The following is a 16,169-nucleotide window of genomic DNA, read 5'->3' on the forward strand; positions in this document are numbered from 1 at the left end:
CAGCTGCGGGCTGACGTCACTGCCGCCCGAGCGGGGCCCCGCGGGCGTTATTTGATGAGGACAAGCCGATTGAAATGAAGGTTCGGTGCGGGTGCCCCCTTCGGCGCCCCGCCCCTCCCTCCCCCAAAGAAGAACTGAGTATTTAATCTCTCCCGGTTTTAATTCTTGGCAGCGTGGAAGGTGGTTTGCAACGGGAAATAAAACTTGACAGGAGCATTTTCTCTAAAAGGGGTTCTGAGACGGGCTGAAAAGAAATCGTGTTTTTCTCTACCAAATACTTCCGTTTTCCGAGCCCCGGGCCCAGGGGCGGAATGAGATCCAAGGGAGCCGAGCGGAGAGCGAGCCGCAAGCACGGCCAAGCTGTGGACCCGAGCGGCCCAGTCCGGTCGCCCGGGCGGCCACGGGTCTCCGCCTGGGCCGGGAGGCAGCCTCGGCCTCGCCAGGCCCCGCACCTCCGAGACGCTCGGCCCCGGCGCCGTCCACAGCCCGAGGCCAGGTCCCCGCGAGTGCACGAAGTTGGCACGGCCAGGGGCCGGGTTGGCACACACAGTAGTGCCTGGTGCTGGCTGAGGGTGGCCGGGGTCAAGCGAGAGAAGAGGGCCCCGGGGAGGGCCTTAGGCTGCTTGGCTTTATCTCTGAGCCTTTTGGCCTAGGGGAGGTGAAGACGAGAGCTCGAAAAGGCGGTGGCGAGAGCACTGCTGGGTGCTTTGTTCGGGCCGAGGGTCTGCGGACCCTGCGCAAAATGGATGGGGAATGGGGGTGAACGGTTGCAGCAGGAGAGGATTGTCCGGGCTGCTATTGGGTGGGAGAGCCTGCAGACGGCAGAATCCCCCTCCCTCCAGCTGAGAGAGCGACCTCCCCTCCGGCCGCAAAGGTCAAGTCCTCCACTCCAAGGCCGTCTCCGCGGTCAGGGCCGGTGCGCAGTGGCGGCCCAAGGAAAACCGGACACACAATTGGCCGGCGGCAAGCAGGTTCTGATAGCGTGGGCTTGAGGGCTTGGGGCAGGGGTCCTTTCCCGGTTTCTAACTCCATCGCCCCCAGCCCTGTTGAAGTTCCAGCAGCCACCAATGCAGCCAGTGGTGGCTCAGGCTGTGCCACCATGGAGTCCTGGAAGAGCAGGGTGCAGGAGACTTGAGCCGGGGTGAGGCCTATCCCCTGTGAGAGGCAGCAACGCCTGCAAGGTGGAGAGACAGATGATGGAGATGGCTGGGCCTGAGTTCTGAGTCCTTAACCCCCTTAGAAACAAGAGACCAGGGAGGGACCAGGTAGGGCCAGCGGGCCACTGGGCCAGGAGTAGGTTGAGGGAGCAAGTACCCTGAATGGAGCCTCTCCTGAGGTGTCTCAGTCCCAGCAGCTCCCTCAGTGTGGGGCAGGCCTTTGGTGAGACCTTTGATGCTCTTCCTCTTCCTGCCTAAAGTCTGGGCCAAGAAGTGAGGTGAATTCTTCCAAAGGTAAATATCCGTGATCCCCGGCCCCAAGAATGCCCGCACTGTGTTCCGGAAGGGCGGGGGCCCCTTACCTCTGCCTGTGGCCTGCCGGCCGCAGGTCACCACACCAGGCCCAGCAGTCAACAAATAGCATAAGCCTGGTTTGCTGCTGAGCTGGTGGTTCCAGGTAAATCAAAGATTTTGTCTTTCCCTGCCCCCCCATCCCCCCCAACACAGAAAAGCTGGGCTTTATCCCTAGTGGGGCATGGCCTAGAGGGGACACTAGGGGCTGGAGAGAGTGCCTGTGGGTGGGTACCATGGCAGAACTGCCTTGCAGGGCATGGAGCAGGGTTGGAGTACACGGGGGCTCATCCTTCTCAAATCTGGAACATGAGCCACAAGTTGTGGCTGAGTAGAAAGAGAGGAGGCTGGGGAACTGTCCCTGTGGGCATGGGGGTTTCCTGTGAGCTACAGCTGAGGGGACCCAGGCCCCCAGGGCCAGAGCTCCCCTTCTGGTTGGGCTGCCCTCATTGGTCCCCTTTATTGTAGACATAATCGGCTGGGGAAACCCGTCTGGGCCGAAGTTGCAGGGAGAATGGAAGGCAGATGCTGGAAACCATGGATTTGCCCTTCAAAGTTCCTCCCATCCCATTTGTTCCCCTTCGGTGGTGGGTGGTGGGGAAGTGTCTAATGAATGCACAACAATAAAAGTAATAGTTCTTCTGAAAGAAAGTAGCCCCTTTTCTCCCACCAGTTTGGAGCCACTAAACTAAATAATAACCAGGTGGTTTGGGTGTCTGAGACCTTCAGTTGGGGTCTATGCCCCACCCCTCAGAGGCCAGGGAAAGAATGTGGACTTCTTCAGATATTGAGGGATCTCTGATGATGAGCCTGTGGGTCATAACCAACCCAAAGTTCAAGTTCAAGACATTACCTGTCCCCATGCTTTCGGCAAGGGGAGAGGAGCTTGTGGATCTTGCCTCTACCTAGCAGGGAAAGGAGTCCCTGGATATATCATCTCAGCCTCAAAGCCACCTCTGAACAGCACTGATCTGCTGACAGACCATTTCCCAGTTTCCTGAGGACAAATGCTAGATGCCCTGGGCCTTTCCAGACAATCCGTATTCGAGGCTCACCTGGGAGGGCAGATATACCTCCAGAACACCTCCCACTGGGAAGGACAGAGCCCTCCGTGGTGGCCCGGCCGTATGGCCGTTTCCACCCTGTGCCCTCCAGCTGGCGGTTGCACCTGTGTGCAGTGTGGTCACACAGTTTTCTGTGTAGCTTTCTAGAAACAGGTGTGACATTTAAGAACAAAGAAAGGTAGAGGCTTGGACCAAGGAGAGGCAAAAAAAAAAAAAAAGAAAAAGAAAAAAAAATGGTGCCTCAAGTGATCCATAGGTGCATGACCATAGATCTTTGGGAGGGAGTTTATTTATCAAGTGAGCCTGACTCCTCCCAGGCAGCTGCCACCCAGGGCTGCTGGGCCTAGAAAAGCAGAAGCTGGAAGAGAAGGTGCAAGTGCTGGGAAGAGAGGGAGGGGGAGAAAAAAGGCACGGTAGGGCCTTGGAATGGAGTATGCAGAAGGGGATAAATCCAGTTCTGATTCCTGGCGGAAGCCTGGACGGAGGAAGAGCCAGGAACCTAACAGGCCCCCTTCTCTGTGCTTGACCACGGGGTGCCCTCCAGTGGCACCTCAGTTCTGGCTCAGCCTATGAGAAGCATCTGCAGAGGCGGGAGGCCGAAGACGGGGAGACTCCGCTGCAGAGAGGCAGGGCAGGAGACAGGCAGGGAGTGGCTGCAGGGAGACAGGCCTGGCTAGGGAGGAAATGGGGTGAGCCGGCAGTCTGGTATTGGAATCGCACTACCGACTCGACGCCGAGCACTCAAAGGGTTGCAAGTGCGGGCAGTGGGGGGGACCATGAGCCACTCACCGGAGCCCGAGCCAGCCCCAAAGAAAGAGGAGTGCACAGCCTCGCCCCAGGGCCCGCTGGGGTCGGGAACGTCGGAGTCTGGAGGTGTTCCCTGCCCCCAGCTCTACCCTCCCTTGCTGCTGAGCAGGTGTTAAGCCGCCTATCAAGTGACAGTTCTTTCGGGCTCAGTCTCCCGTCCCTCGAATGACTGTGCTGGAAACATCCCCAAGCACAACAATCCCAGGGAAAGGCCTCACGCTGCCCCGGTGCGCACGGACCAGCCAAGGCTACCCAACCCCGGGCACCGCCAACAACCGCTCTCCGGCTGCTGCCCAGACCCATCGGCTGCAAGAAGAAGCGGAGGCGGCAGTGCTGGGCAGAAGCACCTGGACACACTTTATTCCGACAGCCTGCCTAGGACAGCGCTGGGAGCGCGCGGTCGCAGGAACCAGCCCATCCCTGCCCAGGCGCACTCAGCCCGCTGGAGAAGGGTCCGGAGGTGCTGCAGAACACCTCTAAGCCCCCGCAACCCCCCAACATTAGGGCCTAATCAAACGAAGCCTTGGAAAGGCGAGGTCTGCTTTGCTGAGCAAATCTCCTCGTTAGCCATTTCCGCCTGAAGAGGTTGGCGCGGGCGGGCGCCAGCCGTCTCCGCTCCGGGTGGCCATCTCCAAACGCTGCGCGGGGAGCGATGGGGCCGGCCCTGCGAGGGCTGCCTAGACCTTGAAGTTTGGAAAAACAACAAGAAGAGAAGTTTGGAAAAACAACACGAAGAGATCGAAAGGGCTCCCTCCCTTCTCCGCAGACACGCACGCACCGTCAGTCCGCCGCCACTTCCTGCCTTTGTTTTTCTTCCTCCAAAACATTTTTTGGCCTCTTGCATTCGCTGCTGTGGGGCTCCGGGTTGACGATAGAAGGAAATGCATGCAGAAGATTGCTTTCTGGAGATGGCCCCGCGCCGTGGAAGTCTTGGGAAAGAACAGCTCATGAGAAACCCGTCTCCAGGGCCAATGTCACAGTGTTGCCCGGCTCAGCCGCTTCAAGAAATGCGACTCGGACTTGGACTTCCAGGGCTAGCCTTAGTCCCCGTCGGGTCTTCCCGAGCCCTGAGCAGGGTGGGCTCCGCTCCGCGGTGGGGCCTCCTGCAAAGCGGAAGAGTCAATTAGGCTCAGAGCAAAGTCAAAAACCAAGGACCCCGGGCTCTGCCTCCCCTGCTTCCCCAAGATTTGGTCTGATCCTCAGAGCTGTGCCCACCCTCACTCACACTCCCTCCCCCAAACATTCGCACGGCCAGCGTGTTCTGGGCAACAAGGGCAGGAATGGGCAAAGCTGGGAACAGTGCCACAGCCTTGGGGATCTGAGAGCCCACTCTTGTCCCACCCTGCTGGGGAACTGACGCATTCACTGCCCTAGGTGTTTTCCCTTCTCCTGGCATCAGAAGCCTGTGCCTCATCCATCTTCCCAGCTGTGCCCCCACACACCCCCTTCCAGGCTGCAAGGCCCGCCCGGCACCCCACCTCGGTACAGCCTTTTGAATTGCCCTGCCAGCCGCTCCCCAGCGCCCTCCTCTGCCCCAGCCTTTCCTCCGGAATTTGCCTTTGTCTCCCGCAGACACCCATGGGATCCAGACCTGCCGGCACCCCCTCTGCTTGGTTCGCAAGGACACGGAGGACATGGGTTATGCAGAGGAGAGCCCATCCCCATACCAACCTTTCTGTGGGGACCCCTTCTCCCTGGCACCAAGGGATAACCGACCTAATGAGGAGAGGGGCTGTGCACGGCTGGGGGAGGCAGCCCGGCGTCCCCCGCTGGCAGGCCACCCCGGCCTGTCTGCTCAGGCACAAGCTGAAGTTGACTGCCAAAAGTGCTATAAAACCCCAGGTCTGTCTAGAACTGTTTTCGGTTCCCCTAGACGCCCCCGGGTTCAATTATAGCCTTAAAAGCCCTAATACAAGTGCAAGAATTTGTTTGCCTTCACCCGGGGGCGGGGCAAGCCCCGCAGTGGTGGCGCCTTTGTTACAGCACAGTCACCGAAGCCCCTCATGCATTCCTTTTGTTTGAGGGTGGGGGGTGGTGGGGACTGGGTGGGCTCTTGGGAGAGAGTTTGGGAGAACCAGAATCAAGCCAGGGAATGGCTCAAATACTGCTCATTGAAAACCTCTCCTTCCGCCTTTTAATTCTGTCTCCAAAAAAAAAAAAAAAAAAAAAAAGAGATACTGTGGAGAAATAAATATTTCGCCTTGTTGGGCGCTGCTGGAAATCGAAGTTTGTTTGTTTGTTTGTTTTCTTTCCGCTGCAAGGAAATCCCATCATTGTGATTCGCAGCTTGAGGTGGTCTCAAGCTACCCTTCCCCGACAATCTTTCTCCCCACTAGAGCCTTCCTTCACACTGCTGCCGCCCTCTGCACGGGCCACAGTGGACAAATCTGTCACGTTAAAGATGCACAAATAATTTCGAGTTCAGCTCTGAGGGATTACAGGGCATGAAAGTTCTTGCAGCAAAACCTGAATAAAGAGTTCATTAAACCAGTGTGTTGGAGTAGTGTGATTTGTGATAAGCTACCCTGTGAAGGGGGGGGGGAGTAGGAACCACATAAACATTAACGCTGATAAATTAGTTTACTCCACTGCAGAGTAATTATTCGATATTATTGATATTTACAGTGGGCATTCACATGCAATGGCGAGCCATCACTTGGAGAAAATACATAATGAGAATATTCCTTTTCCAGTGCAATACATGATTAGATTTGTTATAGAGTCCGTTACAGTCAGCTCAGCAATAAATAAATAAATCGATGTTGACACTTAAATACCAAAGATGTTAGCGTTTATACTCTAAATCTCCCCAAGATATATAAATACCTTCAGCTATTTCCTGGATGGGGAAAGGGAAAAGGTTACTCTTTTTCATTTTCGACTTTGCTGCAGACACATTCAGCTCCTTCCAAGAAGATAGGTGAGGGGCGGCCTCCAGGCTGGACCCCTCCCTGCCCCCCGGCTCTGTCTGGCTGCCCTCCGTCTTCTTCTTTCGGTTCCCCCAAACGTTGTTCATTCAGTCTTGCAGGATGGTGAGCATTTTTCACCATCATTTTTTTCCCCCTTCCTCTCCCCAAGAAAACTAGACTCACACTAGCCGCTGCGGCCTCCGTCTCTGTATTTATCTCAAACCGAGCCTTTTAAAGGCGGCCCTGTCACCCCAGGGGATGGGAGTTTAGGAAATACATCTCTCTTCCTTGGCATCGTGTTTCTCCTGTGGGAAGAGGAGCAGGAAAGGCGCCGGACCTTCTGCGTTTCTGCCCTGCACATCTCTGGCTCTCGTGTTTTGCAAGGAAGGGAGGAGGCATGTTTACCCCTTTCTCGGCCACGCTCCCTGGCCCTCACCCGCTTCTGACTGCTCCCACTATCCACACAGCACTGGAGTTCTCCAGGAGCCGGGTGGGTCCCTGAAGGTGCAGCATACCCAGGAGAAGACTCCTCGAATGTCACCGCCTCTAAAGCAGCCCAGGTTCGCCTCTACTGCTTGGTTTCGAGAGTCCTCAGCTTCCGAAGACCAGGCGGGCGGGCCGGCGGACCAGTGCGCAGCTGCGCAGCCCCCGCGCCTCGGGCTCTGCGGAGTGACCCCGAACCCCCGCAGGCGGCGGGGAGGAGAGGGTGGGGAGAGGAGGCCGCCCAGGAGGGTGAAGAGGAGGTGGATCCCGGGTAGGACGAAGGCCCTCCGGGACCTGCGGATCCCTGACAAACCGCGGGGGAAGCCGCCGCCTGGTCGTTGGCGGTTTGGGGACGGAAGGCACTAAAGCGGTTCGGAAGTGACCGTGAATGCGAGCGTGTAATCAAGTCACCGTGCAAATCGGGCAAGCCCCGAGGCAGGCACATCCGCAGTTGCGAACCCTGGCCCCGAAGAGGGTCCGGCCAGGGTCGGAGGCGGAGGTGGCTCCCAGAGCAAACCTGTGCGAGCGAGACAGCGAAGGAGGAGGCGCGAACGCGATCCTCCCAGTGAATTGATTCCACGACCACGCATGGGCCACGCAGCGAGGAGCTCCCACCCGGACACCCCCCCCCCCCAGCCTGGGGCACCCCTCGCCCGGGGAGTGGTGAGCGGCAGGAGCTGAGCTGTCTCACCGCCCACGGCGCGCCGGAGGGCCAGGACCGCGCGGCTGAGCGCAAGCCGGGCTCACCCCAGCCTCACCGCGCGCGGGGAGGCCCCCCAGCCAACATGAGTTACACCGGCGATTACGTGCTTTCGGTGAGAACACCGAGTGACGATCTGTTGCTTCCCCTGAGGTAGCTACAAAGAAAGAAATCCGGGAGGGAGGGGAGGGGAGGGAAAAAAAAAAAAAAAAAAAGAGGAAAGGGGGGAAAAAAAGGCCCCGACTAGCTCGCAGCTTGTCAATTTCAACATCGGGTCACATGACCAGCACCTCCCTGCTAAGGATGGGGATAGATTTCCACGTCAGCTTACGTCTCCAAATTTCTACTTCACGGATCCGCTTCAAAGAGGCAGCTGCAGTGGAGAATCATGTTAAGCTCGGCTACTGCGGAGAGCCCAAGGTAGCCCAATGATGGATTTTGATGAGCGTGGTCCCTGCTCGTCTAACATGTATTTGCCAAGTTGTACTTACTACGTCTCGGGTCCAGATTTCTCCAGCCTCCCTTCTTTTCTGCCCCAGACCCCGTCTTCGCGCCCAATGACATACTCCTACTCTTCCAACCTGCCCCAGGTCCAACCCGTGCGCGAGGTGACCTTCAGGGAGTACGCCATCGAGCCCGCCACTAAATGGCACCCCCGCGGCAATCTGGCCCACTGCTACTCCGCGGAGGAGCTCGTGCACAGAGACTGCCTGCAGGCGCCCAGCGCGGCCGGCGTGCCTGGCGACGTGCTGGCCAAGAGCTCGGCCAACGTCTACCACCACCCCACCCCCGCCGTCTCGTCCAATTTCTATAGCACCGTGGGCAGGAACGGCGTCCTGCCGCAGGCGTTCGACCAGTTTTTCGAGACGGCCTACGGCACCGCGGAAAGCCTCGCCTCCTCCGACTACCCCGGGGACAAGAGCGCCGCGGACAAGGGCCCCCCGGCGGCCGCGGCGACCTCCGCAGCGGCGGTGGCGGCAGCGGCGGCGGCGGCGGCCACGGGCACGCCGGCAACTTCAAGTTCGGACGGCGGCGCCGGCGGCTGCCGGGAGGCGGCAGCGGCGGCGGCGGCGGCGGAGGAAAAGGAGCGGCGGCGGCGCCCCGAGAGCAGCAGCAGCCCCGAGTCCTCTTCCGGCCACACTGAGGACAAGGCCGGCGGCTCCAGTACGTATAAAGGCCGGGCCCGGCGCTTTATGGAAGGGGAGTTGGAAATCTAGCGCAGCACCGCTGTTAAATTTTTATATGCTGTTTTATAAGCATATAAGGTTTATGAAGGGCCTTTAGGTTTCCCCCAACAAAACTTTGTTATAAAAGGCGGGATCACGTGGCGAGTGCTGAAATTGGCCGTGAAATACCCACCGGCCAAGGCATGCCTGCAAAAAAAAAAAAAAAAAAAAAAAAAAAACCAAAGGAAAAAAAAAAAACCACCTCCCTTTTTTCCCCTTCTCAGCTCCCAGGCCCGGCAGCTCGACCCTCTCAGGGCCAGCTCGGGGCTGGGGAGCCGGAGGTGGGCGCCTGTAAATTCCCCCTGCAAGGGCTCCGGGAGCCTTTGATAGCGAGGTAATCCGGAGATTTTTATAAAAACCATGTGTTGCGCCGGGTCTCCAGCCCCGGCCGGGATTCAAAGGCATCGCTGTTTAACGATGGCGCTAGAAGCGTGTTTAGCAGATAAAATAGCCCGCTTAGCTCGAGCAATATATTAAAAGAAACAAATTAACCCAAAGTTGGCTATTTTTTTTGTTGTTGTCCAAATGAAGTCATTCTTCCTCCTGCACTGTGGCCATTACTTGCCGCCTCCTGTCCATCCGCATGTTACTCACAATTGTTATTCAATCTGTCAAAATCGGGCTTTTTTTTCCTTTATGTCTTGTGGAGTTTTATCCAAAGGGGGAGTGAGTGGAGCCTGCCCGAAGTTTTGGGAAACCCCTCTCCCCCCTCACCCTATCTAAAAAAGCAGCCTTGCGCTGGGGGAACCAGGGCAGCTGTGTGGCCCGGTGCTAGGAGGAGAAGGCCTGGGGTAGGGGCTTCCGCTGACATCCCCTGACCTCGCAGAAGCCAGGAGGCTGGCCAGGGAGGCCAGAGCTGGTGGCCAGGACTCAGGCTGACAAAAGACCCGGCAGCTGCCCCACATGTTAAGGAGGAGAAAGACTGGGACAGGGGGCTGGGGGGATGGGGCCGCCTTTACTGCCTCAGGAACCGGCCGCCCAGGTGCTGGAAGGTGAAATGTCCCCGGGCGACTGTTTGTTTAGTCTGGCCAGGCTGGAGGCAGCCAGCAACCCCCACTCGGCTGCTTAGGAAGCGGGCCTCCCCGGCACAAACCCTTCCCTTGCTGTGAGGAGCCCTCCTTTCTGCTCTGGAAGCAGCAGGAGCAGACTCCCTGGGGGCCTGTCTAGGGAGCTGACTTTTATCTGGGGCTGAGCCTCCGCCTGCAGCCTGTCCCCAAACCACAGTAGAAGCCTGAAGGCAGGGGCCTGGAGGGACCCCGAGGGGGCCTGGGCAGGGCCTTCAGCTCCTGGACCCAGCCCCTTTCCTCCACTCGGGGCTCAGGGATGCATTGCGGCCCCCACACCTGGCTTACTCCCCGCCTCTTCCCCTGCAGGTGGCCAACGCACCCGGAAAAAGCGCTGCCCCTACACCAAGTACCAGATCCGGGAGCTGGAGCGGGAGTTCTTCTTCAGCGTGTACATCAACAAAGAGAAGCGCCTGCAGCTGTCTCGCATGCTCAACCTCACCGACCGTCAAGTCAAAATCTGGTTTCAGAACAGAAGAATGAAGGAAAAAAAAATTAACAGGGACCGGTTACAGTATTACTCGGCCAACCCGCTCCTCTAAAGCTCCAGCCAGTTGGAATTGGGTGGGGGGCTTCGTACACATGAGATTACGTGCAGATTTTGCCCTTGACAAGGTCAAGGCACACAGTGACTTTTGAAGGAAGGAGGTGCGCAAGAGAAGGGGGCTGCTACAGGGAGAGAGCCCCCAAGAAGGTGGCCTGGGACTCCCTGGGGGCCTCTGTGGTTAAGATTCCTCACAATCATTGGATTCAGAGAGTTGTGCAGCAGCTGGGAAGAATGGTTTGGGACCCCTGGTGGTTCCGTCTTGGAGACTGTGGCGCTTCAGGCTGGGTGTGGTCTCCGTGAGGGACTGGGTCTCCCCTGCCAGGCCCCGTGGAGATCGACCTCCCAGGACCCTCCACTCGGGGCCTGCCTTCCCCCACCCCCAGGACCCCTGCACCAAGAAACTTTTCAACCTCCAAACCCAGTTCAATTTGGGGACAGGAGTGGGAGGTCAGGGGAGGGTTCCTAGGTGTCCGGAGTGGGGCTGCTTTCCAGAGCCAATGTGAAAGACAACTGGACTGAGAGGTGGATGGATAGGAGGTGGGAGAGGGCTGCTGATCCCCAAGGAAAAGCAGAACAAAAAAGAAACCTACTATTCCTGGTGGCATTCGTGGCTTTCCACGTCTCGGAGCCACTCACCGCACTGTCTCAGGCCCGAGCTGCTTAGCAGTGGCCTCCTGCAGCCCACCTAGTTCATCCTGTCACTGAGGGGCTTCGTCCCGGCCTGCCACTCAGGCAAGCCTAAAGCCTGGTTGCAGAGTAGACTATTCCCCAAGGTGGAAGACATCAAACGGCAAAGAGGCTGCGCCCAGGCCGCTGGCCCCTGGATCTCTGCAGGAAATGCCTGTGGAGTGCGGCAGCTTGGCAAAGCCTCTGCCACACTTAATTGAAGCTTGGAGTTGCTCAGGGGAGGAGCGGGCCTGGCCAGCGGTCCCCAGCTATGAGGGGCCCAAGTTCTCCAAAACACCCAGTTCTGGTGCCACCCCCTGCCCTTCAATGCCCCAGAACTGAGCTTGGAAGCTTCCTGCGACCTTCCGAGAGATCAAGAGTGATTTGGAATTATTTTAAAAGATAAATATTATATTATATATATATATTTCCCTGCAGAACCAAAGCGAATTTCAAAAGATACACTATAGAGGGGGAAAAGAGGATGAAGAAAATATTTAAAGGCTCTATCTGTTTACAGTGTTCCACGGTTAAACTCACTCACTGCTAAAGAATATTTGAATGTACGCTTCATACAGGGATGGTGTTCGAAAGACTTGTAAATAAAGGAACCATAACCTATTTTGTTTGATTTTTTTTTTTTTTACCATTTGTTGATTTCCTTTGGGGCACTACAGGGGGTGCAGGAAGGGTGTTTAGAATGGCCTTTTAATTTCTTGTGATATTTTGAAAGCATTGGGGGTTTTCTCTGAGGTAGTTCTGCCCAACAGTGTCAGGGGACCTCAGCTGAGAAAGCCAGGCCTCCGCCCCTGGAATCTTCTCGGCTTCCCTGTGTTCAGCAGCATCTGGTGGCTCTGTTTGTAACAGGGGTGTTGGCCTGTCTTCTGTTCTCACCCACCACGGATGTCCGATGTCGCAGCATGCATACAGGCGATATGGCACAAGGACAATAAAGACTGTGGAAACTTGAGTCTCGGGTCCTGGTGTGACATTTCTCTCCTTGCTCACCTTTTACTGCCAAATGTCTAACCCCATCGCCCCCCCACCACACACAACACACACACACCAAGCAAGGGGCAAATTACCAGGCCCCTGAGAGGGTGGGGAGGTGACTTCGGGTTTAATTCCCCTAGAAGCCAGATTTAGGGAGCCAAGGTGACTGGCCAGGTCCTGAGGGGCAATGGGGTTCCAGGAATGGGGTATCTCAGGACTTGGAATATGGGGTTCATTCTCTGACCCACCCAGCCTTGGGAGAAAACCTGGGGGCTTGAGGTAGCCAGTCAATCTGATCCCAGACTGGGCGCCCTCGCCTCAGGACTAGCGGGACCGGAGTGGAACTGCTCCAGAGTGCTCTGGGGGGCCCTTCAGCAAGACAGAGACCCATCTGGGTGCACAGACAGGGCAGGCTCCCAGGAGCCTCTAAGGGTGCTTCCTCCCCAGCTCCCAGCTGACGCTGCCTTTTCCCTTTGGGGAAAGAAAGATGCCGGTTTCCTCTTTGTTTCCTGCCTTTGAACTTCTGCCTTAAATTTGGACATCACCCATAACCTTGAGGGGCAGGGCAGAAAGGCCAGAGCTTTTTGTTGCCACCCCACCCCCACCCCACCCCCACCCCACACCACCCTCTCCCTCGCCACCCAGGCAGAGCCAGAGCAGCACAGAGGGCGAAATGGGGAGAAGGGCCCCAGGCCCCAGGCCCCGCTTTGTTTATTTGTTTGTGTGTTTGTCTAACGGGCGCGACTGGGAAAATCGAGCTCAAAGAGGAGTGGGACAGACCCCGGAGACGAAAGTCTAGGTTGACAGACAGATGCCGAGGTGAACAAGGACTCTCCAGAGAGGCGGGGAGGGGGTGGGCAGGGAAGCCCAAGGTTTAAGGAAAGACTCCCTTTGGGATGGTTAAAGATTAACCAAAGTCTCGCAAGTTGTTGGAGAGAGTCTAGCCAGGAGGACTGTTCCCGAGCGGGCGGCGAGCGGGCGCGGGTTTGATTTCTGAGCCCTATAAAAGCCCATCCTCCGATGGCTGTGACAATGTGGTCGTAAACCCGTCCGGGGCCGGCCAATTTGCATATTTGGAATGCGCCGCTATAAACCCGGCTGGGGTTTTGCAGCAATTTCTTAGATGTAAAAGTGAGATCTCTTTAGCAGCGGGCTGGGCACATTCTCTCCTGTCTCTGCCTGGAGCCCGCTTCCCTCTCCCGGCTCGGGTCGGAGCTCGGGCCGGGTCTAGGCGCTCAGCCGCCACGAGATGGCGCACTTCCGATCAATGTCAAAGCCGCTGGAGAGCCCGGAACCCCAGCGAGATTCTTGGCCTTTGTTTCGCTTCTGATACTAAGAGCAGCGCGTTACATTATTTCACTTGTCCCGCTCCCTTTCATATCCAAAAAGGGGGGCCCACCTTCAAGAAGTGGTTGGTGTTGTAATCTAAAGCAAAGCGCCTTCTCCAGGCCTCGCAGGCGCCGCGGCGCGGAGGAGCCAGCTGTCCCTTGGCAGTGATTTCGGAAATGTGTCAAGGTAAGAGGCTGCAAGTTTAGTCATTTCAACCTGGCTGGGGCGGGAATGAGGAGGTGGCCGTTGTCTGAGCAGGGCTGGGGAAAGCGGCTAGGTTTGTGTGCTCCTGGGTGACGCTGTAGGTGGTCAGCCCATCTACCCGCCCCCCCCCCCCCACCAGTCGCTCCCTAAGGTTGGAAAGGGAAGGCCTAAGTGGAAAAGTAGACGATTTTAGCTCCTTGGGCCACCTGAAAACCCAAGGCAATCTTTTGATCTTGTAAAAGTATTCAGAATTGGATGAGCCGGGGGTGGGGTGCATCCAAGAGAAAGGGTCCCGGCTGTGCTGGGTTAGGGGATTGTGGTGGGGGCATAAGAAGGAGATGGCGGGACTGGGGGAAAACAACAGTTTCCACTCCAAACAATGAGGTGGACAGCCGCTGTGGTAGTTGGGGAGGCAGACTTCGGAGTGGTCGCTGGTTTCCGACTAGGTGCGGTCTCTGGGTCTGCCTAGCAGCCTGGGAGAAACCTTTGTTCCAAAAAAAAGCCAGTTCAGAAAAGTCGAGTTGGATTTTCCAGGCTTCCAGAGAAGTCTGCATTGCCTATTGGGAATATACCACTGTAAACCTGGCTGGAATTTTGCAGCAATTTCTTAGATGTAAAAATGAGATCCTCTGCATATTTTGCAAACAGGCAAAAATTGCATTGGTAAATATCTATATATTTTTAAAAACTGACACAGAGGATAAACAGTGATCAACCAATCCCTCCATTAGGGTTGTCACAGGGCAATTTTAAAATAATCATGTCACTTATATTTTGGAGGGCAAATTCCATTTCCCCCTTTTCCAATATTTAAATCTTTATTCCAACATGTTTTCATTGGTTTCTGGAAATGGTTATTTTTTTTCCCACAAATATACAGTGCATAGGTGAGCGGCGGGGGGAGGTTGTAGAGAAAGTCGGTGCTGCCTGTGTGTGTGTGTACGTACGTACGTGTAAATGTGGTCCATCAAAGTCACTAGTCTTTGCTGAGCACAGACTCCCCAGCTCTGCCAGAATGAGGCACCCAAGGAGAGGGCACCCACACAGGGCTGGCCACTCTCTGAGCTGTCCCTAACACCCCAGAGCCACCTCGAGTTGTGTTGCAAAGCCAGAAGCAGTTTATTATGGACAAAACTAGGAATATTGCAATTGAGGGTGTGTGAGAAAAGGCCCCAACATGTCCCCCATCAGAAGAAAGGACCAGGTCAGCGGTTAGATTCAGAAAAAAAAAATTGAAGTGGGTTGTTTAGGGATAGATTGCACCTGATTGATTCAAAGTAACCACATCAAATATCCCTGTAAATAGTACTGTTCTTAAAGATGACTGGGCAAAGAAATGTCATTTACCAAAAAAAAAAAAAAAAATTCTAACTCGACAGTGAACCCAGCATTGGTGGAGCACTCCAGGGTTTTGTTAGAGCGCATATGTGGAAGCGGCCGGCCGAAGCCCAGCTCGGTAGCCGGGCTGAGCCCAGGAAACACTGAGAGCGACCTTCAGATACTGTATGCTGCCCATCTCAATCTCAGTGACTAGAATTTTTTAAAAGAATTTTTTTGTAATAACAGCTTGTTCTTTGTTGAATGCAAGGGCCTTCTCAGGAGGAGGACTCTGCTCTCTGGTGAGCTGCATCGTACTCCTTGCCAAAGGGTTTATTCCGCCCCTCAGCCTGGTGTTCACTTCGGCTCAACAGCCCTGGGGGAGAAAATATTATCACCCAGGTCGAAACAGAAAATATTTACTCTCAAATAAAGCGTGGGCCCTGTTGGAGTTCACATAAACCTGCACAGGCCTGGTTGAAGCAAGCAGTAACTGGGAGTTTTAGGTCAAAGGCATCCAGAAGGCAAGACGGAGATTCAGCAGCTGGGAGGGAGGTCAAAAGGGAGAGAGGCTGAGAAGGCAACTGGGCGAGAGGGAGAGAGCGTCTCTAGAAGCCGACTCTTGCTGCAATGGAATCACTTTTCTTAATCTCTAGCGGGGGCTGGGGGGGACCTCGGGGAAGCCGAGGCGTTCGATACATGGAATATTCTATTGAGCAAGCTAACACCTCACCTCGCTGTTACAGACTGGGGAGTGTGGAGCCTGGGAGGGGGGTGGTCGGGGGATGCTGAGAGCTCCGAGACCGACTGCGAGGGTTTCACTTAAGCTTCTGCTACGTTGATACCTTCCCGTTCCAACCAGGGGCAGCAAGCCAGTGTGCGTCCCAGGCGTACCCTCAGCCTCTCTGCTTGGGCTCTCAGCACAGCAAGCCCAGGTGGGGGGTGGGGCGGCGGTCCTGGGCCAGAGAGGGGCTTTCCACACGGGTTTACACAAGGCTTTTTTTCTTTTAAGTACAAAACAGCACAAACACAACATCTCAATTCGTTTCTCACAAGGAGGGGGTGGAGGGGACGATGCTAGAGAAAAGCCTCCAGCTCTCCCCAAAGGTCGGTGAAGACCCAAGTGCCAATGCCATGATGTTCTGGGAGCTGGCAGCCGCGAGCCTTCTTGTAGCAGATGCAGTCCCGAGCTGACTCCTGTGACTTAGACTGGCGCGTGCATGCTCTTGGATCCCATCCAGCCTAGAAGCCCATTTGGCCACCCTACGGGGCCCTGATCAGACCGGGCCTGTGTTGCCCAGAGTGGGGCACCCGGCTTGTCTTACCAAACTGATGGGGCGCTGAATTCCAGG

General features: G+C 56.1%; 1 protein-coding gene and 1 long non-coding RNA gene across 2 annotated transcripts; one reads left to right on the plus strand and one right to left on the minus strand.

Annotated features, from left to right (window-relative positions):
* Window positions 1-3,710: 3,710 nt before the first annotated feature.
* On the minus strand, window positions 3,711-6,889 carry LOC118497032. The gene is made up of 3 exons (XR_004899574.1): window positions 6,804-6,889; window positions 4,158-4,482; window positions 3,711-4,062 (listed from the first exon to the last, which is right to left on the minus strand). It is a non-coding gene; the product is annotated as an uncharacterized LOC118497032 (long non-coding RNA).
* Window positions 6,890-7,877: 988 nt separating this feature from the next.
* On the plus strand, window positions 7,878-11,944 carry HOXA11 (homeobox A11). The gene is made up of 2 exons (XM_028525590.2): window positions 7,878-8,635; window positions 10,071-11,944. The coding sequence occupies exons 1-2, from the start codon at window positions 7,900-7,902 to the stop codon at window positions 10,301-10,303; spliced, it is 969 nt and encodes a 322-aa protein (XP_028381391.1). The 5' UTR covers window positions 7,878-7,899; the 3' UTR covers window positions 10,304-11,944.
* The last annotated feature ends 4,225 nt before the right edge of the window (window positions 11,945-16,169 follow it).

This window comes from Phyllostomus discolor, chromosome 10, assembly GCF_004126475.2.
Source record: "Phyllostomus discolor isolate MPI-MPIP mPhyDis1 chromosome 10, mPhyDis1.pri.v3, whole genome shotgun sequence".
Lineage (NCBI taxonomy): Eukaryota > Metazoa > Chordata > Mammalia > Chiroptera > Phyllostomidae > Phyllostomus > Phyllostomus discolor.